The 24,859-nt window shown below is 43.7% G+C and overlaps 2 protein-coding genes across 8 annotated transcripts in view; one reads left to right on the forward strand and one right to left on the reverse strand.

The window, feature by feature from the left end:
- ARAP1 (ArfGAP with RhoGAP domain, ankyrin repeat and PH domain 1) overlaps positions 1-24,859 on the reverse strand; it is a 485,498-nt gene that overhangs the window by 322,919 nt on the left and 137,720 nt on the right. For all 7 annotated transcript variants that reach the window (XM_068266571.1, XM_068266573.1, XM_068266569.1 and 4 more), the window contains one exon: positions 20,851-20,963. In XM_068266571.1, coding sequence (XP_068122672.1) covers positions 20,851-20,963 — 113 coding nt within the window. The remainder of the gene's footprint in view (positions 1-20,850; positions 20,964-24,859) is intronic.
- Positions 10,588-12,434, forward strand: LOC137545396 (E3 ubiquitin/ISG15 ligase TRIM25-like). Its single transcript, XM_068266577.1, has one exon. It carries the CDS (start codon positions 10,588-10,590, stop codon positions 12,310-12,312), a length of 1,725 nt encoding a protein of 574 aa, XP_068122678.1. The 3' UTR covers positions 12,313-12,434.

Below are 24,859 nucleotides of genomic sequence, written 5' to 3' on the forward strand. Positions count from 1 at the left end.
TGGATTTGTAACTTCAGTCACCAAGTGACCAACTCTGCCAAGTGTGGGGACTCTGGCTTGATTACTGTGAGAATGGCAGCCTTTTACATATTTTCCATTGACATGAATAGATGGAATCTGATTGGCTGTTTGTAGCTCCGCCCAGGTGTGCAGGGGAGACGCGAGACCCCCAGAACATATCATCCCAGGTAGTAAGGGATCTGTATACCAAGGCATTTGAGTGATCGCAGCACATACTGTATACACAAGCACATACACCCGATTTTATCTGGTTCAGCACAGCAGTGCCGAAAATCTCATGCATCCGAGCAACGTTCACCTCCCATTCATTCGCCAATAACTTTATTGCTACTTATCACAATGAATTGATCTATATCTTGTTTTTTCCGCCACTAATTAGGCTTTCTTTGGGTAGTACATTTTGCTAAGAATTATTTTTTTCTAAATCCATTTTAACAGGAAGATTAAGAAAGAAATGAAAAAAATTCATTATTTCTCAGTTTTTGGCCATTATAGTTTGAAATTAATATACACTACCGTAATTAAAACTCATGTATTTTATTTGCCCATCTGTCCTAGTTATTACACCATTTAAACGATGTCCCTATCACAATTTATGGTGCCGATATTTCATTTAGGAATAAAGGTGCATTTTTTCAATTTGCGTCCATCACTATTTATAAGCTTATAATTTTAAATAATATAATAACATACTCTCTTGACGTGCATATTTAAAAAGTTCAGACCCTTGGGTAACTATTTATGTTGTTTTTTTATTGTATTTTTTGTATTTTTTTTTTAATAAAAAATGTATGTGGTTAATTTTTGGTGTGGGAGGGAAACTGCTTATTTTATATGTAAAATAATATAATTTTTTAATCAAAAATGTATGTGGGTGCAGTTTACTATTTGGCCACAAGATGGCCACAGTGAAAAAAGACCTGGATGCGAACGATCTCGCATCCAGGAACTAAAAATCAGAGGAGTTGTTTCCTGGGGGCAGAAATACCGCGCTCTCTGGATAGAAAGCGTCGGTATTTCTGCGGGGAAGTTAGATCGGTGAATGGGAATTATATTCCCATTCACTGATCGGGGGGCTAGTGGCGGGTGCGCGCGCGGGCACGCGCCCGATCGCGCGCACCACGCAGGGAAAGCAGCAGTGCCTATCTGGACGAGGAAGCTCGTCCAGATAGGCCGAACTGGATATATATGGTATATAGATAAATGAAGCTTGTGTTCAGATCTGAAGTTGCAATTGGGTTGGTATCTGGAAACTAGTGAGGAGATGTACAGGGGAGAGAGATTGTGGAGAGCTTTGTAGGTTAGGGTTAAGAATTTGAACTGGATCTTCTGGGTAATTGGTAGCCAATGAAGAGCTGGACAGAGAGGAGCCGTAGAGGAAGACAATGCCTTGTAGCTAATCTTCCGGGGAGCCGCACTCACCGACTGGGCACAGTAGAATACAGAGGGAATCCTCAACAGGATCCTGTGGCTTCCCTCTTTAACCTCCTTGCCGGTTATCCCGAACTCAGCTCGGGGTAACCTGCGTAGGAGGATTTCTCAGGCCCCGCTGGGCCGATTTTCAAACATTTTTTTTACTGCACTTTGCTAGCTGTGTGCAGTTTCCGATCACTGCTGATTCGCCGCCACCCGCCGCGCCAACACCCCTCCAGACCTCTTGCGCAGCCTGGCCAATCGGTGCCAGGCAGCGCTGAGGGGTGGATCGGGATTCCCTATGACGTCCCGACGTCCATGACGTCGGTGACGTCATCCCGCCCGGTCGCCATGGCAACCGGGGAAGCCCAGCGGGAAATCCCGTTCTGAACGGGATTTCCTGCTTACTCTGATCGCCGAAGGCGATCAGAATGGATAGGGGGATGCCGCTTGTCAGCGGCTATCATGTAGCGAGTCCTGGGCTCGCTACATGATTTAAAAAAAAAAATTACAAAAAAAGTGCTGCGCTGCCCCCTTGCCGCCAGAATTGTAACGGCAAGGGGGTTAGAGGTAAAAGAGGTAAAGCCAAATGTGTTGTCTGTTTGTGTAATAAACTTTTTCCGGCTTTTACAGGCTTAGACCTCCGTATGTGGGTAAGCTAACCTTGCCTCATTTCTTTTATTATTGATTTTTAATGATTTATACACATTGGGCGTCTCTCATCCTCCATACCAGGATATGAACGATTGTTAAACGTAAATCTAGTGTGTGTTGGAGGCTTAACATTAACCTTACCCTTACCTGATTCCTACCCCTCACCTAACACCTAAGGGCGCATTTGTCACAGAAATGCCTGGGAAGTGCCGGGAATCGCTGTGGTCACTGTCAGTATGATGCGATTCCTTTGGAATTGAACTGCCTGCTGCAGCTTTTGTGCGACATCGCTTCTATCTAGAGCCTGCTACACACCTTCAATTTTGATTGGCAGACGTTGGCCAGCTTTACCACCTCCATGTAGTATAAAAGAAGTGGTGCTCTTGTGTGACACTTACACTCAATAGAAGCTATAGAGACTTGTATTTCTTGTAGAAACCACAACGTTATTGCAGTAGCAAAACAGTTTAAAAGAAACCAGAGCTCTCATAACTAAAAACATTTATACATACCTGGGGCTTCCTCCAGCCCCTTACGCTAAGATCGATCCCACGCCGCCGTACTCAGTCTTCTCCAGCTCCGGTACCGGGTCCCTGTACTTCCGTCAGTCGCACCCAGTCTACGCAGGAGAAGTGCGCTCTTTGCGCAGCTGCTGGAGAGATACGTAGAGGGCGCACTTCTCTAAACCCAGACTGGTTTTGACTGACGGAAGCGCAGGGTCCCGGTACCGGAGCTGCAGAAGACTGACGACAGCGCCGTGTGAGTGATCCGAGCGTATGGGGCTGGAGGAAGCCCCAGGTATGTATAAATCTTTTTAGTTACGAGAGCTCTGGAACACTTTAACCACTTCAGCCTTCAGTGTTTTTTCACCTTATGCATCCGGGCATTTTTCACCTCCCATTCATTCACCGATAATTTTATCACTACTTATCACAATGAATTGATCTATATCTTGTTTTTTCCGCCATCAATTAGGCTTTCTTTGGGTGATACATTTTTGCTAAGAATTGTTTTTTTCTAAATGCATTTTAACGGGAATATTAAGAAAAAAATGGAAAAAAACATTATTTCTCAGTTTTCGGCCATTATAGCTTTAAAATAATACATGCTACCATAATTAAAACCCACGTTTTTAATTTGCCCATTTGTCCCGGTTATTATAACATTTAAATTATGTCCCTATCACAATGTATGGCGCCAATATTTTATATATCCATCCATCACTATTTACAAGCTTATAATTTAAAAAAATAATAGTAATATACCCTCTTGACATGCATATCAAAAAAATTCAGACCCTTAGGTAACTATATTTTTTTTATTGTAATTTTTGTTTTTTTTTATAAAAAAATTTATTTGGATATTTTTTTGGATGATGAGAGTTAAACAGTTAATTTTAAAGAGACTCTGTAACAAAAATTTCAGCCTTATTTCTTCTATCCTATAAGTTCCTATACCTGTTCTAATGTGGTCTGGATTACTGCAGACTTTTCTTGTTGCACTCTCTCTGTAATATATCTAATCTTCTTTTCTTTGTCAAGCTTTGTCGACCCAGAGAGGAATGCATTGCCCCTGCTGTGGTAGGGACAAGTTATGCACGCCCCCTGCACGACTGTGTGCCTCTGCTGTGATAGGGACAAGTTAAGCATGCCCTCCAGGCTCTGTGGTGTTTGTTTATTTCTCACTCACAGACAATGGCCTCAATTCACTAAGATCATGCTAGAGATAATAAGGCAAGAGAAAACTTACCTCCACACGTGAGAGAGTTATCTTACCTCTTCATTCCTTAAGTTACCTCTCCTGTAGTTAATTTACCTCCTCTGTAGTTAATTTACCTCCTCTGTAGTTAATTTACCTCCTCCTTTGTTAAGAATTCTCTTACAGCTGTCCTCAACGATGAGATGGAGGAAGATTGCGAAGATGTGGAGTCCGTTTGGGTAAATATTCATGGTGGAAATAAAAGTTGCCAATTGCTTATTGGGGTATGCTACAGGCCACCTCTTATTAATGAAGCTGCAGAACTGCGATTACTACAGCAGATTGAAAAAGCTGCAGGTAAAAATGAGGTCATAATTATGGGCGACTTCAACTTTCCAGACATTGACTGGAGTATTGAGGCTACCCATTCTGGTAAAAGCAGCAGATTTCTGGCAGCACTACAGGACAATTACTTGACTCAAATGGTAACTGAACCAACTAGGGGGAATGCGTTACTGGATCTGATCATTTCTAATAGACCAGATAATGTATCAAATGTGCAGGTTCAAGAACATTTGGGAAATAGTGATCACAACATGATAACGTTTGAGCTGGTGACTGATAGGCCACGGGGCAGCGGGACCACTAAAACTATGAACTTTAGAAAAGCAAAGTTCACTCAAATTAGGCAGGCACTAAGTTTGGTGAACTGGGATAATGTACTACAAGGGGAAGACACTGAAGGGAAATGGCAAGCTTTTAAACTTATACTCAATCAATACTGTAGTATGTATATCCCATATGGAAACAAAATGTCTAGGAATAAAAAAAGGCCTCTATGGATGAATAGAAAGGTTAAAGATAAAATGAAGAGGAAAAAGAATGCCTATAAGGTCTTAAAACAGGAGGGGACCGAGGCTGCACTAAGCAATTATAAGGAGTGCAATAAAAATTGTAAAAAAGAAATTAGGCAGGCAAAGATTGAAGCTGAAAAACAAATCGCTAAGGATATCAAATCTAACCCAAAAAAGTTTTACAAGTACATTAACTCTAAAAAAAGAAAGGTTGACTGTATAGGACTCCTAAAGGATGAGGATGGGAACTCAATGGTGGATGACCAAGGTAAGGCAGAGTTATTAAATGCTTTCTTTGCTTCTGTCTTCACAAAAGAAACAGCACTGTTGCAAACTACAGAGGCGGAAGAGTCTCAATCTTCTAACTGTAATATTAAATACTTAACGCAGGAAGAAGTGAAGGCAAGACTAAATAAATTAAAAATAGACAAGGCACCTGGCCCGGATGGCATGCATCCTCGGGTCCTAAGGGAATTAAGTTCAGTTATAGATAAACCCCTTTATCTTATCTTTTGTGACTCTCTTGCAACTGGCAGAGTCCCAGTGGATTGGCGTACAGCCCACGTTTTCCCATTATTTAAGAAGGGCAAAAAATCTGATCCAGGAAATTATAGACCTGTAAGTTTAACATCAGTTGTATGCAAACTATTTGAGGGGTTACTAAGAGATACTATACATGACTTCATAGTAGAAAATAATCTTATTTCTCAGCATCAACATGGGTTTACTAAAGACAGGTCCTGTTTGACTAACATGCTCAGCTTTTATGAGGTAGTGAATGCTAATATGGATATTGGGAATGCTGTAGATGTGATATACTTGGACTTTGCAAAGGCCTTCAACACTGTTCCCCACAAAAGTCTGGTGCAAAAGTTGAGGATGCAAGGACTGGGGAAGAGTCTGTGTTCATGGATAGGGAACTGGCTAATGGACAGAAAACAAAGAGTTGTGGTCAATGGATCATACTCAAAATGGGAGACTGTTAGCAGTGGGGTCCCACAGGGGTCTGTTCTGGGTCCAGTGCTCTTCAATTTATTTATTAATGACCTAGTAGATGCAGTAGTGAGCAATGTTGCTATTTTTGCAGATGATACAAAATTGTGCAGAATCATCAACTCTCAGGAAGATAGTGTCATATTGCAACAGGATCTGGATAGGATGGCTATATGGGCACATACATGGCAGATGAAATTCAATGTTGACAAATGTAAGGTCATGCATTTTGGACGTACTAATGGTCTAGCACCATACAAAATAAATGGGATACAGTTGGGGACATCAAACTTGGAGAAGGACTTAGGAGTACTCATTGACAACAAGTTAAATAATCGTACTCAATGCCAAGCAGCTGCAGCTAAAGCTAACAAAATTTTGGGATGCATTAAAAGGGAAATAAAAACTCGAGATGCTAGCATAATATTGCCCCTGTTTAACTCTCTAGTAAGGCCACATCTGGAATATGGAATTCAGTTCTGGGCACCACATTACAAAAAAGATATTGCAGTTTTAGAGCAGGTGCAGAGACGAGCAACAAAATTGATGCGTGGGATGGAAGGTCTCACTTATCGAGAAAGGTTAGATAAACTGGGTTTATTTAGTCTAGAGAAAAGACGCCTTAGAGGGGATCTAATTAACATGTATAAATACATCAGAGGGCAATATAATACCTTGGCGGATGAGCTTTTTGTCCCTAGGCCTTCTCAAAGGACTAGAGGACATGATCTGCGCATGGAGGAAAAATGTTTTAGCCATTTATTTAGGAAAGGGTTCTTTACAGTAAGAGTGATTAAGATGTGGAATGCATTGCCACAGGAAGTCGTTATGGCAAACTCTATACCTGCATTTAAAGGGGGCTTAGATGCTTTCCTTGCGTTGAAAGACATCCATGGCTACAATTACTAGGTAATGCCTAATGATGTTGATCCAGGGATTTTATCTGATTGCCATCTGGAGTCGGGAAGGAATTTTTCCCTTTAGGGGCTAATTGGACCATGCCTTGTAAGGGTTTTTTCGCCTTCCTCTGGATCAACAGGGATATGTGAGGGAGCAGGCTGGTGTTGTACTTTATACTGGTTGAACTCGATGGACGTATGTCTTTTTTCAACCAAAATAACTATGTAACTATGTATTTATTTTCACATGCAGCTAATTAACAGCCTGTCTTTAACTCTGGAGTTATTTTAAGGATTGGAGAGTTAATTTAAAGACATAAGAGTTAACTTTAGGCTTGCCTGAGGTAAAATGTTTCCTGAATACTACATGCCTTATAACCATGGTAACAACTCTAGAAGAGTTATTAAAGACAGGAGATAAGTTTAGTGAATTGAGGCCCTTGTCCCTGCTCCCCGTGATGCATAATTCACTATGTAATAAAAACTTGTAGTATACTGTAACATGATTATATATATATATATATACACTATATATATATACACTATATATATATATACACTATATATATATATATACTATATATATATATATATATATATATATATATATATATATATATATATATATATATATATATATATACACACATATATATACATATGCACACATACATACACACATATTAGTGTATGTTTGTGTGTATATCACGCACACACACATCCCTTCCTGGTTAGCGGCCATGTTTTTTGTTTGTAAACACTGCCTAAAACTGGCAATTAAAAGTCAGGATCGTGGCGGGGAGCGGTGGAAACAGCAAAGAGGGATCCAGGAGATCACAGTGACTCGATTGGTATGTTTTTTATTGTACAAATAGGACAGTACAGATTCTCTTTAAATGTAACTGATTATGTGTTTATTAAGAAAGAATGTATGTAGATGTAGTTTTACTATTTGGCCACAAGATGGCCTCAGTTAAGCGATAATGCTTACAGGAAGTGAAGGTAGGACGTGAAACCTTTTTTTTTTTTCTTTAGAAAGATAGCGGCTTCTCATAGAAGCTGTTGGTCTTTCTAACGTGACTTAGATCAATGAATGGGAACTGTGGGCTAACATGCGGCGGCACGGGCGCGCGATCGGCCGCATGTGCGCGCAGCAGCCTTTAGGATGTAGCAACTACGTCCAAAAGGCTTAACTAGTTAAGTTACTTTATTGACAAAAAATATATGATTCATCGGAAAATTCAATTTCCACAGGTATCACAAAGGCACGGCATATTCTTCAATTTATGAGTTACGTTACGTTATGAGTAGGTCATTAGCATCAATTTATATTAAATGGGCAACGACACGTTCGTTTTGGGCGGAATTAGCCCTTCATCAGGCCTTTGTGACAAAAAAAAAATCCAATCTGGAGCAAAACCAGAAAATTTAAAAAGGGCAATTTATGCAAAGAACCGGAAGCATCCGAACAACCAGATGCATACGCGTCTCCTCTACGCTGAAGATCCACTGTGCTGCTACATGAGGAGTGCACTCCTGACATACGTCTCTCTCCCCTGTAGTGTCATTCGTTGAGATGTCAGCTGTCACCTGGATGGCTGACATGGACAGGGAGGAGGGGATGGGTGGGGTGTAATACGGCACTGTAGTTGCTGGGGGCTCCCTCAGTTTTTCCATTCAAGAGTTATGTGATAACATACGATGGGTCAGGGAGGAGAGGCGCTCTGTGAGGTCAAAGTCAAGCGTGTACAGAGCCAAGGAGTGACGGGGGAGTGCGCCCGCCAGGGCAGGTGAGTTGCTGCTCTGCAGAAGACTCTGCAGGGGCACGGGGCCATAGTTAAGTTGGTGAGTGATTTGGGAGGGCCCGGCAGCTGTCTTGGGCGAAGCCGGTAACTTTGGCGCATGACGCAGATGCTGGGTGGCGTCATAGCAGCAATGCTGTGATGCGCACCCCGCGTAAGAGTAATACAGGGATTCGGTGATTGCCAGACCCCAAATTACATCTCCATCCGAGATTACGACAACTCGCAGGGGGAATAGTATTTTAGCAGCAAGTTTAGCAGCAGCAGGGAGAGCTGACATCCGACAAGTCACTGGAGGCACACTAAAACGTACTTGTCTTGGGGGCGGGGGGGGGGGGGGGGAGAGGGAAATTTGCATAATGCCACTTAAGAAAAGGTGAGGGGAGGGGGTCTGGTGGGGAAGGGCCTGTCAGAGGGAGGCCCCAGGTTAATTGTAGGAATAAGGATATTTGGACGTCTGGGGCAAAATATTGGCTATTTCGCGCCAAAGAAGGAATTTGGGCACCCGACAAATAGCTGGAGACAGACTGTCCAACAAAAATGTCTCATGTGTAAAGTTATCATTTTAACTTTTTAAATAATTTTGAAATTAGTTTTGAAAGTTATTCTTTCATAAATTATAGCTTTTTGTAATAATGTTATTAGGGTTAGGCACCACCAGGGAAGTATTAGGGTCAAGCACCACCAGGGTTGGGTCTTAGGGTAAGGCATTGGTAAAGGGAGGGTTCTGTTTGAGAGTAGGGTTGGGCACCACCAGGGAAGGTCTTAGGGTTGGGCACCACCAGGGGAGGTCTTAGGGTTAGGCACTACCAGGGGAGGTCTTAGGGTTAGGCTCCACCAGGGAAGGTCTTAGGGTTAGGCACCACCAGGGGAGGTCTTAGGGTTGGGCACCACCAGGGGAGGTCTTAGGGTTAGGCACTACCAGGGGAGGTCTTAGGGTTAGGCTCCACCAGGGAAGGTCTTAGGGTTAGGCACCACCAGGGGAGGTCTTAGGGTTAGGCACCACCAGGGGAGGTCTTAGGGTTAGGCACCACCAGGGGAGGTCTTAGGGTTAGGCACCACCAGGGGAGGTCTTAGGGTTAGGCACCACCAGGGGAGGTCTTAAGGTTGGCACCACCAGGGGGGGTCTTAGGGTTAGGCACCACCAGGGGAGGTCTTAAGGTTAGGCACCACCAGGGGAGGTCTTAAGGTTAGGCACCACCAGGGGAGGTCTTAAGGTTAGGCACCACCAGGGGAGGTCTTAGGGTTAGGCTCAACCAGGGGAGGTCTTAAGGTTAGGCACCACCAGGGGAGGTCTTAAGGTTAGGCACCACCAGGGGAGGTCTTAAGGTTAGGCACCACCAGGGGAGGTCTTAGGGTTAGGCACCACCAGGGGAGGTCTTAGGGTTTAGGCACCACCAGGGGGGTCTTAGGGTTAGGCACCACCAGGGGAGGTCTTAGGGTTAGGCACCACCAGGGGAGGTCTTAGGGTTAGGCACCACCAGGGGAGGTCTTAGGGTTAGGCACCACCAGGGGAGGTCTTAGGGTTAGGCACCACCAGGGGAGGTCTTAGGGTTAGGCACCACCAGGGGAGGTCTTAGGGTTAGGCACCACCAGGGGAGGTCTTAGGGTTAGGCACCACCAGGGGAGGTCTTAAGGTTAGGCACCACCAGGGAGGGTCTTAGGGTTAGGCACCACCAGGGGAGGTCTTAGGGTTAGACTCTACCAGGGGAGGTCTTGGGGTTAGGCCCCACCAGGGGAGGTCTTAGGGTTAGGCACCACCAGGGGAGGTCTTAGGGTTAGGCTCCACCAGGGGAGGTCTTAGGGTTAGGCTCCACCAGGGGAGGTCTTAGGGTTAGGCTCCACCAGGGGAGGTCTTAGGGTTAGGCACTGGTAGAGGAAGAGTTCTGTGTGAGAGTAGGGTTAGGTTTAGTTCTAGTGAAATATTGGTAATATGCTCGTTACAATTGTACATAGATTTTCATTTTCATTGTTATAGACAATATTTTGATATTTTATTAGATGAAGAAACTATAAAAATATTGTTATAGACAAAAGTATAAAATTTTAGCTATACCCTGCACTTTTTTTCCCTGACACCCTTATTAGATGTATGCTAATTTTGTCCAGGAGCCTGATGGTTAATAGAACCAGCCATTCTCCATATTTTAGTTTCAAATCAGCTTTGGCATTGTCCTTCCCATAAGGTAAATAATAACTGGTTCTTCTGGATTCCGAGAATCAGAGAATCATTTCCCACTCTGACTGGCAACCATGGCGTCTGCTGATCTGAGCCAGGAGCTGGAGTGTCCCGTCTGTCTGACCATTTATACAGATCCTGTAAACCTGAGATGTGGTCACAACTTCTGCCGGGTCTGTATTGACCGTGTGCTGGATACACAGGAGGGGTCTGGAGGTTATTCCTGTCCTGAATGTAGAGAGGGGTTTATGAAGCGGCCGACACTGCAGAGGAACATTGCTCTGAGGAACATAGCTCAGAGTTTCCTGTCTAATCAGCCAGATCAGGAGGAGACTGGAGTCCGCTGTACTTACTGTATTCACTCTGCTGTACCGGCTGTTATGTCCTGTCTGCTGTGTGATGCTTCTCTGTGTGATAATCACCTGAGAGTCCACAGCAAGGCACCAGAACACGTCTTATGTGACCCCAACACTTCCCTGGAGAACAGGAAATGCTCTGTCCATAAGAAGATCCTGGAGTATTACTGCACTGAGGATGCTGCCTGTATCTGTGTGTCCTGCACTTTGGCTGGACAACATCAGGGACACCAGGTGGAGATGCTGGATGAGGCCTCTGAGAAAAAGAAGAAGAAGCTGAGAAATGTTCTGCAGAAACTGATGGCAGAGACAAAGGAGGCTGAGAAAAGAGTCCAGAGTCTGGAGGAACGCAGGAGGAAAGCACAAGAAACAGCAGACGGTGAAATAGAGAAAGTCACTGCCCTGTTTAGAGACCTCAGGAGACAGCTGGAAGACCTGGAGAAAAGAGTCCTGAGTGACATCATTAGACAGGCAGAGCAGGTGTCACAACCATACAATGACATCATTCAGCAGCTGGAGATAAAGAAGGAGGAGCTGTCCAGGAAGATGCGTCACATTGAGGAGCTGTGCAACACGACTGATCCACTGACTGTCTTACAGGAATCAGACACAGGTGACTTGTGTGACACGGAGGACAGAAAGAGACATGATAAACAGCTCCATGATGGAGGGGATCTGGATGTGGCCGGCATCTCACACACATTACACACAGGACTATCTGATATCATGTCTGGGGTAATTGTGCAGAAACATATAGACACACAGGTGTATCCACATTCTAGTACAGAGGACAAAGTTCCCATCACTGCTAAACTATCCAGGCCACGCCCCCAACCCACCCCCACCACACAACACACACAGCAACAGGCTGGAAGGACAAATATTGGGGCTGCACAGCAAACATCAGGGCGGCCAGTGTATGCAGACATATTACTGGATGAAAACACAGCTGGTTTTATGCTACGTGTATCGGATGACAGGAAAACTGTATCGATGTCAGACAGAAGCCAGAATTACCCAAAAGAATTTCAGTATTATCAGGTGTTGAGCAGCCAGAGATTCTCCTCAGGGCGACATTACTGGGAAGTGGATATTGGGAGATCAGTATGGTGTAGAGTCGGGATGTGTTATCCCAGCATAGCTAGGGGGGGAAGACATCAGTCAGGAATTGGAGATAATAACAAGTCCTGGTGTTTGTACAGGTGGAATACTCAGTACTCAGTGATACATGACGGGAAATATATCCAGCTACTTGACGAGACCCCCAGTGATAGAGTCAGGATATATCTGGATTATGAGGTCGGGCGGATCTCCTTTTATGCCCTGTGTGACCCAATCAGACTCCTCCACACCTTCACTGCTGCCTTCACTGAGCCCCTCCATGCTGCATTATGTGCACATACAGGGTGTATAAAGATATCTGAGTGTAATTGGTGGAAGTGAGAAATCCGCCCACTGTTGACATCACAGGGAGAGAATTGTGATTGGCTCACTATCCAACCAATCTTTACTAGCGGTCTGTAATTTCCAGGGACAATTCCTGGTCTCTGCTCTGAGTAATTATATCTTGGAATCCTTATTTATTGTAACATTATTATGATTATATTTGTTTATCTGGAATTGATAATAATCTATATACTCTGTATTACTTCCAGTGATGAGCTACTTCTGATAAACTTGTAGCATGAAAAAATGATTTCCATAGATATTTCATATATTCTGGATTCATATAAAAAAAATGTCAATCTTTGTCCCTAACAGAATATTGGCAATAACATGTCTGTGCGGTTCTAGGAGTAGGTTAAAGAGAAACTCCGACCAAGAATTGAACTTTATCCCAATCAGTAGCTGATACCCCCTTTTACATGAGAAATCTATTCCTTTTCACAAACAGACCATCAGGGGGCGCTGTATGATGGATATTGTGGTGAACCCCCCCCCCCCCCAAGAAACTCTGAGGACCGTGGTACTCCTGGCCGTCTCCTGTCTTTGAACCTTGTTGCATTGTGGGAAATAGTTGTTTACGGATCGCCACCGATCCGCCGCGAAAGAGCCCCCCCCCCCCGCAGACCCCTTACGCAGCCTGGCCAATCATGGCCAGGCTGCGCTATGAGGAGGATCGGGACTCCCCCTGAAGTCACGACGTCAACGACGCCGATGACCTCATCACGATCGTCGCCATGGCGCCGGGGAAAGCCCATACAGGAAATCCCGTTCAGAACGGGATTTCCTGTTGGGATTATGCGCCGGCGGAGATCGGAGGGGCTGGGCGGACGCCGCAGGGAGGGGGGAAGCATGTAGCCAGCACTAGGCTAGCTACATGTTAAAGAAAAAAAATTAGGCAAAAAAAAACCTCCCGCGGCTGTGTGCCGAAATTAATCATAACACCAGGGAGGTTAACTAACCTTTCTCACTGTATTAATCACAGGGAGGTGAGTCAGAAATTATTAGAGATGGTACTACACACCTAGGAAATTGTCCTCAATGTCGAATACACAGATAGGTATTGGAAATATTGCTCTCAAAAACATACACTAATACACATCTGGTGGAGTTGTCCTTATTTTAAAATGGTATGGGAACCGTGTTTTAGCTTTATAAATAAAATCACTGGAACAAGATTGAAAATGGATATAGCTCTAGCACTTAATTTAAACCTTAAAGAGGAACTCCAGTGAAAATAATGTAATAAAAAAGTGCTTCATTTTTACAATTATGTATAAATGATTTAGTCAGTGTTTGCCTATTGTAATATCTTTTAAATCCCTGATTTACATGCTGACATTTATTACATGGTGACATTTTAGTGTTGGCAGGTGATGTAGCTGCTGCATGGTTTTTGGCAGTTGGAAACAGCTGTAAACAGCTATTTCCCACAATGCAACAAGGTTCACAGACAGGAAACTGCCAGGAGTACCACGATCCTCAGAGTTTCTTGTGGGAGGGGTTTCACCACAATAGCAGTCATACAGCACCCCCTGATGGTCTGTTTGTGAAAAGGAATAGATTTCTCATGTAAAAGGGGGTATCAGCTACTGATTGGGATAAAGTTCAATTCTTGGTCACGGTTTGTCTTTAACCACCCTGGCGTTCTATTAAGATCGCCAGGGCGGCTGCATGAGGGTTTTTTGTAAATAAAAAAAAAACTATTTCATGCAGCCAACTGAAAGTTGGCTGCATGAAAGCCCACTAGATGGCGCTCCGGAGGCGTTCTTCTGATCGGCCGGCTGCGTGTGCTGCTCTTTATTTCAGCAAAATCGGCCCAGCAGGGCCTGAGCGGCAGCCATCGGCGGTGATGGACGAGCTGAGCTCGTCCATACCGCTAAGATGGTTAAAGAGGAGCTGTTAGGTATAAGATCTCAGAGAAAAAAACACATATATCAGTAGCTAAAGATTGGCTGTACTTACATTACATATGCATTTCACTGTCCACGTTTGGATTTCACAGAATTTTTATATAGTATTTGCAGAGAATGATGCTCCTGACAGCTCATGGCAGGTTCCATATTTGTCTGTCTCCTATGAAGCCAATTGTGATGTCATATCCTCCCTGCTTCCTGATGATTTCACTCACACAAAAGATCCGTAATGAATAACACTACTGTGCAGTGAATATTGATTAGCCATGTGGCTAGGAACAATAGCGGACTCCTGCAGTGTACTCTGCCCTGTGATGTTTCAGTGCTAAGCTGTTGTAACATTGTAACATGAGCCTGTACTTTCTCACTAGCAGCCGAGGGGAGGACCCAAGCAGCCCCAGAATGCTTAGCAGTATGGTATGCGGCCTTTCGTCCTTTTAAGAGCTTGGGTCTAACAGCCTTGCAGTTCAGCACACATCAAAAGTAAGAGAGATTTTTAACTTCAGTATTGCCTTGTTGGCTTCCTTCTAAACTGTTTAACACAGGAGAATAGAGGTTTAAATTAGCTTTTGCAGCCTGACAGTTACTCTTTAAACTGTGGGGAGATTTTGAGACATAGAAATGTTGCTAATGTTTCAACTTTCAAAGAAATGATTCAGATAGCGAATCTCAACTTTGAATAGGAGTGAATGCTTGCCAATCTGTATAGTAATGTGGACCAGTTCTACAGGAAATGGGAAATTTGGGATAAGGATACACTTGACTGTCGCAACTTCTTGTTGAATTGGATTTGTTAGAAGGTCATAATGAATACATATTTTGCTGTGAATTCTGTTTGTTTGTTAAAGGCATATGTAGCAGATTGAAGTTACCGATATTCATTGATTCTAGATTTTCTTCTTCATTTGAGATGCTTTCTTTTTTTTTCTCTTTACATACGAGAACTAGGATATATATATATTTTAACTTATGTTTTAAATAATAGGAACACATAGAATTCCATATTATATACAGTGCTTATGGTATAATGTAGAGAAGTACTAGTTTATTTTAAAATGATGGTATGTTGAACTCGGTGCACATTAAAAATGCCTTTCTGTATCGTAAATTACCACTTAATAAAATGTTTTGAAAATAAACAAACAAAAAAATGTTATAAACGTTGTAAGGCATTACTTATGGATATAATATTTACTATGTCCAGCAGGGGGAGCTTCAGACACTTAGGGCTGGTACACACCGAGAAAGTTTTCTGGCGTTTTTGCAGCAGCTTGCGGATGTGGAAACGCTAGGGTAATATATTTCAATGGGCTGGTGCACACCAGAGCGGGAGGCGTTTTGCAGAAACGCATACTCCCGGGGTGAGGCATTTTTTGGATTGCGTTTCTGCCTCCAATGTTAAGTATAGGAAAAACGCAAACCGCTCTGAAAAACGCCTGTTCAGAGTTTTGCAGGCATTTTTGTTACCGAAGCTGTTAAGTAACAGCTTTACTGTAACAATATATGAAATCTACTACACCAAAACTGCTACACAAAACGCTAGCTAAAACGCTACATAAAAATAAGAAAAAGAGTTTCCAAAACCGCTAGCGGTTTTTGGTGTGCCCCAGGCCTAACTTAGGTTTCTACAACCTTGTTAACCGCACTGCAGTGCAGACCGACTGCATTTCACTGCACTGCAGACTGACTAACACAGGAGGGACACAAGCCTCCATACGCATACGTGCCCATGTGTAAGATAGCTATTGCAAATGCAAATTAAGCCCGGAAGCACAAACATTTCATATGCATGAGTTTTGTATGCATAGCGGAAAACGCATGCGAAATCGCACATAACGTAAGTCAATGGGGTGCAAAAGAAAAAAAAAACGCATTGGTGTGCAATTACCAGTGTGATTTTGTGCATGTATTAAATTTGCACAGCAAGTTCCTTCTTCTCGCATACAGTGTCTGCTGGATAGCGTACTGGTAAGGGTGCTGCCTTTGACATAGTGTTTGAGCCTGGGATGAGCGCTGCAAAGGACCGCAATGCAGATGTGGCCGCCCATGTTGCATTGCGTGAGTGAGGCCTAAAGCCTCATCCACACCACACAATTTTTTGTCAAATTCAATTCAATTTGATTCATTGATTAGATTCAATCCGATCATCGGACATGTCGGATTGAATCGAATCAATGAATCAGACGAAAAATTGTATGGTGTAGATGGGGCTTAAGACAATGGCCTCAATTCACTAAGCTTATCTCCTGTCTTTAATATAATTTCTAGAGTTATCACCATGGTGATAAAGCATGTAGTATTCAGGAAACATTGGCCTCAATTCACTAAGCTTATCTCCTGTCTTTAATAACTCTTCTAGAGTTGTTACCATGGTGATAAGGCATGTAGTATTCAGGAAACATTTTACCTCAGGCAAACCTAAAGTTAACTCTTCAATCCTTAAAATAACTCCAGAGTTAAAGACAGGCTGTTTATTAACTGCATGTGAAAATAACTACAGAGGAGGTAAATTAACTACAGAGGAGGTAAATTAACTACAGAGGAGGTAAATTAACTACAGAAGAGGTAACGTAAGGAATGAAGAGATAAGATAACTCTCTCGCTGTGTGGAGGTAAGTTTTCTCTTCCCTTATTATCTCCAGCATGATCTCAGTGAATTGAGGCCAATAACAATTAAGTTAAGATCTCTAAAGCTAGGTACACACGTTACGTTTTTCCATTCAATAAATGTGTTCGATTGATAAATTCCATCATGCCCGTTATTCCTCTCGATCGTTTTACCGCTCGATTTCTCATAGAAGTGAATGGAAAAAAATAAGATAAACGAGTGGAAGATAAGAGAACTGAGTGGAGAATCAAGCGGAAAAAACGATTGAGCGGAGAATGGATCGGGAAAAACGTATTGTGTGTACCCAGCATAAAGTTAACGTTTCAATCCTTAAAGGACAACTGTAGTGAGAGGTATATGGAGGCTGCAATATTTATTTGCCATTAAACAATACTAGTTGCCTGGCAGACCTGCTGATCTATTTGGCCCAGAAACAAGCATGTAGCTAATCTTGTCAGATCTGACAAAGTCTGAAACACCTGATCTGCTGCATGCTTGTTCAGGGGCTGTGGCTAAAAGTACTAGAGGCAGAGGATCAGCAGGGCTGCCAGGCAACTGGTATTGCTTAAAAGGGAAAAAAAAATATGGCAGCCTCCATATACCTCTCACTGCAGTTCTCCTTTAACAGAACTACAGAATTCTAAAGTTAAAGACAGGCTGTTAATTAACTGCATGAGAAAATATCTACAGAGGAAGTAACTTAAAGAGGAACTCCAGTGAAAATAATGTAATAAAAAAGTGCTTCATTTATAAAATAATTATGTATAAATGATTTAGTCGGTGTTTGCCCATTGTAAAATCCTTTAAATCTGATTTACATGCTGACTTTTATCACATGGTGACATTTTTCCTGCTGGCAGGTGATGTAGCTGCTGCATGTTTTTTTGGCAGTTGGAAACAGCTGTAAACCGCTATTTCCCACAATGCAACAAGGTTCACAGACAGGAAACTGCCAGGACCATGGTCCTCAGAGTTTCTTGTGGGAGGGGTTTCACCACAATATCAGCCATACGGAGCCCCCTGATGATCTATTTGAGAAAAGGAAAAGCTCTCTCATGGGAAAGGGGGTATCAGCTACTGATTGGCATGAAGTTCAATCCTTGGTCACGGTTTCTCTTTAAAGGGACTCCGAGCAGTGCAGAAACTATGGAAAGATACATATCATTTGAAAGCTCTCTTTCTCCTCTTTCCAATGATATATAAACCACCGCCCTACGCCTTTTAGTTTCCGCTATTTCCGCAATTGAAATTGCCGCGGCTGCGATTTCAACCGCGAAAATAGAGAAAACTAAAGGCGTAGGGCGACGATTTAGGGGTCACCAGAAAGAGGAGGAAGAGAGCTTTAAAATGATATCCATCTTTCCATAGTTACGTATTACACAGGGCGACTTTTTCTGCTGAATGGAGCTGCTGACTTTGAGAAAAAGTCGCCCTGTGTAATACAATGTAACTATGGAAAGATGGATATCATTTTAAAGCTCTCTTCCTCCTCTTTCTGGTGACCCCTAAATCGACGCCCTACGCCTTTTAGTTTTCTCTATTTTCGCGATCAAAATCGCGGCTGCGGCAATTTCAATCGCGAAATTAGCGAAAACTAAAAGGTGTAGGGTGGCGGTTTATATATCATTGGAAAGAGGAGAAAGAGAGCTTTCAAATGATATGCATCTTTCCATAGTTTCTGCACTGCTCGGAGTCCCTTTAAGAACTGAAGTAATTAGATAACTCACTCACTGTGAAAATGTATCTCTACACCTTAATAGGGCGAGATGGATGTGTGGTGGTAAGTTTTCTCTTGCCTTATCTCCAGCATAATCTTAGGAAATTGAGGCCATCGCTTGGTCATCAGCTTGTAGCATTTGTAATTCTATAAAAACGGCCTCTCTACTTTACGGTGTGCATGAGTTTATTGAGTTAGTATAAAAGCTTATTTAACCTCCCTGGCGGTAAGCCCGAGCTGAGGTCGGGCTATGCCACCGGGAGGCACCACTCAGGCCCCGGTGGGCCGATTTGCATAATTTTTTTTTGTTACACGCAGCTAGCACTTTGCTAGCTGCGTGTAACCTCCGATCGCCGCCGCTATACGCGTCGCCGCAGCCGCCCCCCCCTCCAGACCCCGTGCGCTGCCTGGCCAATCAGTGCCAGGCAGCGCCGTGGGGTGGATCGGATTCCCAAAAAAATTTTTAAAAAGGTATTTGCTGCCCCCTGGCGGATTTTAATAAACCGCCAGGGAGGTTAAAAGTGAACCGGAGGTGCGAGTTGTATGGAGCCTGCCATATTTATTTCCTTTTAAAGGGACCCTGTGCAGTGGGCTAAACTGAAAATCTGGACTTACCTGGGGCTTCCTCCAGCCCCCCCGTAGCCTGGGAGGTCCCAGGGCAACCTTATCCTCCCTTCCGCGGTCCCGCTGGCGGCTTCAGTAATCCGAGGACTTCAGCAGAAAGCATCCTGCACATGCGCAGTTCTCTAAAGACTGAACCGCGCATGCACAAGACACTTATGGCGACCAGCGTGATGGCACGCACGACTCCTGACGGAGTCGCAGAATTACTGGTGCCACCATTGGGACCACGGAAGGGAGGAAGAGGATGCTGGGGGACCTCGTGTACTTCGGGGGCTGGAGAAAGCACCATGTAAGTGCAGATTTTCACTGTAGCCCAATGCTCAGGGTGCCTTTAACTATTTGACATTCCTGGACGTGAAACTCACGTCCAGGAAGCCATGTGCGCTCCTGCGCGTCCACGCGCGCTCCCGGCCGGCGGTTTGTTAGCCAGTGAATCAGTGAATCGGGCAACGGTGCCCGATCACTGATTCCTCTCCCCCGCAGAAAAAGCGACAGCTTCTCTCGGAAGCTACGCTTTTTCTGCTTCCTATGTCGCTCTAAGCGTACGTGGTACGCTTAGAGTGACGTCACTGTAAACAACTCATGGCTGCCATCTTGTGGCCAAAAAGTAAACTACATCTAAATGTTAAATAAAAATAAAAATACACATATATTTACAAAAAAAATACAATTTCAATCCCACCCTCCCAAAAATACCCACATAAAATGTTTAATTAAAAAAAACAAAAAAACATTACAATTAAAAAAAAAAAAAACACACACAAATATTTACCTAAGGGTCTAAACTTTTTAAATATCTATGTAAAGATGAAATATTTCTTTTTTTTTATTATTATAAGCTTGTAAATAGTGATGAATGCAAAACGGAAAAAATGCACTTTTATTTCCAAATAAAATATTGTCGCCATACATTGTGATAGGGACATAATTTAAATGGTGTAATAAACGGGACAAATGGGCATACACAATACGTGGGTTTTAATTATGGAGGCATGTATTATTTTAAAACTATAATTGCCGAAAAGTGAGAAATAATGATTTATTTCCGTTTTCTTCTTATTCTTCCTTTTAAAATGCATTTACAGTAAAGTGGCTCTTAGTAAAATGTACCCCCCAAAGAAAGCCTAATTGGTGGCGGAAAAAACAAGATATAGATCAGTTCATTGTGATAAGTAGTAATAAAGTTATAGGCTAATGAATGGGAGGTGAACATTGTTCGGATGCATGAAGCGAAAAACGACTGAATGCGAACTGATTAAGTAATACCAGTTGTCTGGCTGCCCTGCTGATCCTCTGCCTCTAATACTTTTAGGCATAGCCCCTGAACAAGCATGCAGCAGATCAGGTGTTTCTGATATTATTGACAGATCTGACAGGATTAGCTGCATGCTGGTTTCTGGTGTGATTCAGACACTACTGCAGCCAAATAGATCAGCAGGGCTGCCAGGAAACTGGTGCTGTTTAAAAGGAAATACATATGGCAGCCTCCATACCACACTTATCACTCTCCCCTCAGGTTCACTTTAAAACTTGGGAGTAAAGATGGCAGCCTGCGTACTGTTGTCACTTCAAGTTTCCATAAAAGAAGAAGTCATTTCTTGGTAAAGAGCAACTTCCACAAAGACCACAAACATTGAACGAGGGTGATTTCTGCAGAAAGTTGTAGGACTTACTAGGACTGGGCGTCATCATAATCCTCTGCGCTGTTGTCCAAATCATCTTCCGTCACCGACGTGCTGATATTCAGACGCCGGAAACCAGTGAGGGCAACACCATCCAACTGTAACTGCCAAGAGAGGAAGACGTTATTATTATTACCATGTTATTATTTAGTATCCATATATTATTATTTAGGTTTTACATAGCACTGACTTCTTCTGCAGCACATTACAGAGTACATAGTCATGTCACTTACTGTCCTCAGAGGAGCTCACACTCTAATCCCACCATAGTCATAGTCTAATGTCCTACCATATTAGTATGTATTTATATAGCACTGACATCTTCTGCAGCACATTACAGAGTACATAGTCATGTCACTGACTGACCTCAGAGGATCCCATACTCTAATCCCTACCATAGTCATAGTCTAATGTCCTACCATATTATTATTATGTATTTATATAGCACTGACATCTTCTGCAGCACATTACAGAGCACATAGTCATGTCACTGACTGTCCTCAGAGGAGCTCACAGTCTAACCCTACCATAGTCAAAGTCTAATGTCCTACCATATTATTATTATGTATTTATATAGCACTGACATCTTCTGCAGCACATTACAGAGTACATAGTCATGTTACTGACTGTCCTCAGAGGAGCTCACACTCTAATCCCACCATAGTCCTGGTGTAATGTCCTACCATATTATTATTATGTATTTATATAGCGCTGACATCTTCTGCAGCACATTATAGAGTACATAGTCATGTCACTGACTGTCCTCAGAGGAGCTCACAATTTAATCCTGCCATAGTCATAGTCTAATATCCTACCATATTATTATTATTATGTATTTACTTAGCACTGACATCTTCTGCAGCACATTACAGAGTGCATAGTCATGTTACTGACTGTCCTCAGAGGAGCTCACGGTCTAATCCCTACCATAATCATAGTGTAATGTCCTACCATATTATTATGTATGTATATAGCACTGACATCTTCTGCAGCACATTACAGAGTACATAGTCATGTTACTGACTGTCCTCAGAGGAGCTCACACTCTAATCCCACCATAGTCCTGGTGTAATGTCCTACCATATTATTATTATGTATTTATATAGCGCTGACATCTTCTGCAGCACATTACAGAGTACATAGTCATGTCACTGACTGTCCTCAGAGGAGCTCACAATCTAATCCTACCATAGTCATAGTCTAATGTCCTACCATATTATTATTATGTATTTATATAGCACTGACATCTTCTGCAGCACATTACAGAGTACACAGTCATGTCACTGACTGTCCTCAGAGGAGCTCACACTCTAATCCTATCACAGTCATAGTCTAATGCCCTACAATATTATTATTATGTATTTATATAGCGCTGACATCTGCAGCACTTTACAGAGTACATAATCATGTCACTGACTGTCCTCAGAGGAGCTCACAGTCTAATACCTAGCATAGTCTTATGTCCACTGTAGTCTAGTAGTCTAGGGCCAGTTTTAGGGAGAAGCCAATTAACTTATGTGTATGTTTTTGGGGTGTTGGAGGAAACCGGAGTGCCCGGAGGAAACTCATGCAGACACGGGAGAACATACAAACTCCATGCAGATAGTGCCCTGGCTGGGATTCAAACAAGGTGCTATCCACTCCACTACCGTGCTGCTTATCAGAAGAAGAACAGAATGACTGTCAACATGAAGCCAAACAGGGATATTTATTGACTTTGTTTTCCGAGTTTTGTCACATGTATGTTGAAATAATAGAGAATCCACCTCCTCCCCCGTTTTCACACCGCCTAAAACCTCAGCCACAGGCAGAGGAAGCTCGGTTTACTTTGTTTGCTAGAAGTTTACAAACAGAAAAAGCCTTGCGCTTTGAAAGACTGGAAAACAGGGGCCTAGCTAGAAACCATGGGGCCAGAGGTACCCCTCCAGTAAAGGTAGTCAGAGCCCCCTCCAGTATAAGTAGCCTGAAAATGGGGCCCCCTTCAGAATAGGTAGCCATGCCTAAATATAGATAGACCACTCCTAGGTAGCCACAGGGGCTCCCATATAGCTTGCCAGAAGTAGCCCCCTGAGTATAGGTTCACCCACAGTATGGGTAGACAGAGGTAGCCCACCCAGTATAGGTAGTTAGGATTATACCCCCAAAGTATAGGCAGCCAGAAGTAAACCCCCCCCCCCCCCCAAGTATTCCGTATTTTGCAAACTATAAGATGCTCCCCACTATGAGACGCACCCAGGACAAAATCCAGGGGAAAAATATACTAATCCTGGTGCATCCATGGTGCAGGGGCGTCTTGTGGACCTTTCCCCCCATAATTATGTCCCCCTTGTGCCTTCCTCGTCTCTCATGTCCTCTGTCCCATTTGTCCCCGTGTCCTCTGCCCCATACATGCTGCTAGGTGCACGCCGCTCCAAATGAGCAGGAAGCAGCCTAAAGGTGGCCACACACCATACAATAAAATGATCCGATTTTACGGCAATTCAAAAATATGATCGGATCTCCCAAAAAAAAACCTAAATTTTTTTTTCATTCGACTGAAAAATCCAATCGGATTTCCCGTTTTTTTTTAGATTTTTATCGATCCGGAATGCTGGAAATTTTTCTAAAGATTGTGTGTTAGATTGTCAATTTACTAATATACACACCCTAGCAATTTTCTTAGAGTTTCCAATCATTTTTATCATAATTGGGGATTACCGTATTTTTCGGACTATAAGACGCTCCGGACTATAAGACGCACCTAGTTTCAGAGGACAAAAACTATGGAAAAAAAAATATGTAACTTGGTGCGTCTTTAGTGCAGGGGCGTCTTTTGGTCCTTTCCCCCCAGGTTGTCTCTATCTAAACTACACTGCCCAGCTAAACTAACCCCTGCTGCCCCACTAGATACACTGCACTAACCCCTGCTGCCCCCACAACCTACACTAAGCTACACTGACCCCACAACCTACACTAAGCTACACTGACCTCACTAAGCTACACTTCCCCCACAGCCTACAGCCTACACTAAGCTACACTGACCCCACAACCTACACTAAGCTACACTGACCTCACTAAGCTACACTAAGCTACACTGACCTCACTAAGCTACACTGACCCCACAGCCTACACTAAGCTACACTGACCTCACTAAGCTACACTAAGCTACACTGACCTCACTAAGCTACACTGACCCCACAGCCTACACAAAGCTACACTGACCCCACTAATATACACTAAGCTACAGTGACCCCACAAGCTACACTGGCCCCACTAAGCTGCACTGGCCCCACTAAGCTACACTAAGCTACACTGACCTCACTAAGCTACACTGACCCCACAGCCTACACAAAGCTACACTGACCCCACTAATATACACTAAGCTACAGTGACCCCACAAGCTACACTGGCCCCACTAAGCTGCACTGGCCCCACTAAGCTACACTGACCCCCCCCCCCACACACACACACACACACAGCCTACACTAGGAAACACTGTCCCCCACAACCTACATTTACCAGCAGTGGTAGGGCTGCTGTGTGCTGCTGGTCCAGGCAGAGATAGAAGCAGTCTTCAGTGAGATCAGTCTGGGTCTCTGCGCAGGGTCTCGGCTACGTGAGATGGAGCCGGGTCCTTTTCAGGAGATCAGCTGGAGCTGCCTTTGTGGGGTCCGTCTGGGTGAGAGGCAGCTCCACAGGAACATCGGTCGAGGTCTCGGCAGGAGGGGATCTTTCTTGGCTGTGGAGGAGCTGAAGCCACATCGCCATGTGCTGGAGCTGCCCACGTGGTGCCCACGCGTCAAAGACATCGGTCCAGATCTCGGCAGGTGTGACTCTTCTCGACGGTGCAGGAGCCGGTGCTGGAGCCACGTGGGCCACCTGCTTGAGCTTCCCACGTGCTGCGCCCGGGTCACAGGCATCGGTCGGGGTCTCGGCGGGAGGAATCCTTTCCGGCAGTGGAGGAGCTGGAGCCACGTGGGCCACCTGCTTGAGCTGCCCACGTGGTGCGCCCGGGTCACAG

Source organism: Hyperolius riggenbachi, chromosome 2, assembly GCF_040937935.1.
Source record: "Hyperolius riggenbachi isolate aHypRig1 chromosome 2, aHypRig1.pri, whole genome shotgun sequence".
Classification (NCBI taxonomy): domain Eukaryota; kingdom Metazoa; phylum Chordata; class Amphibia; order Anura; family Hyperoliidae; genus Hyperolius; species Hyperolius riggenbachi.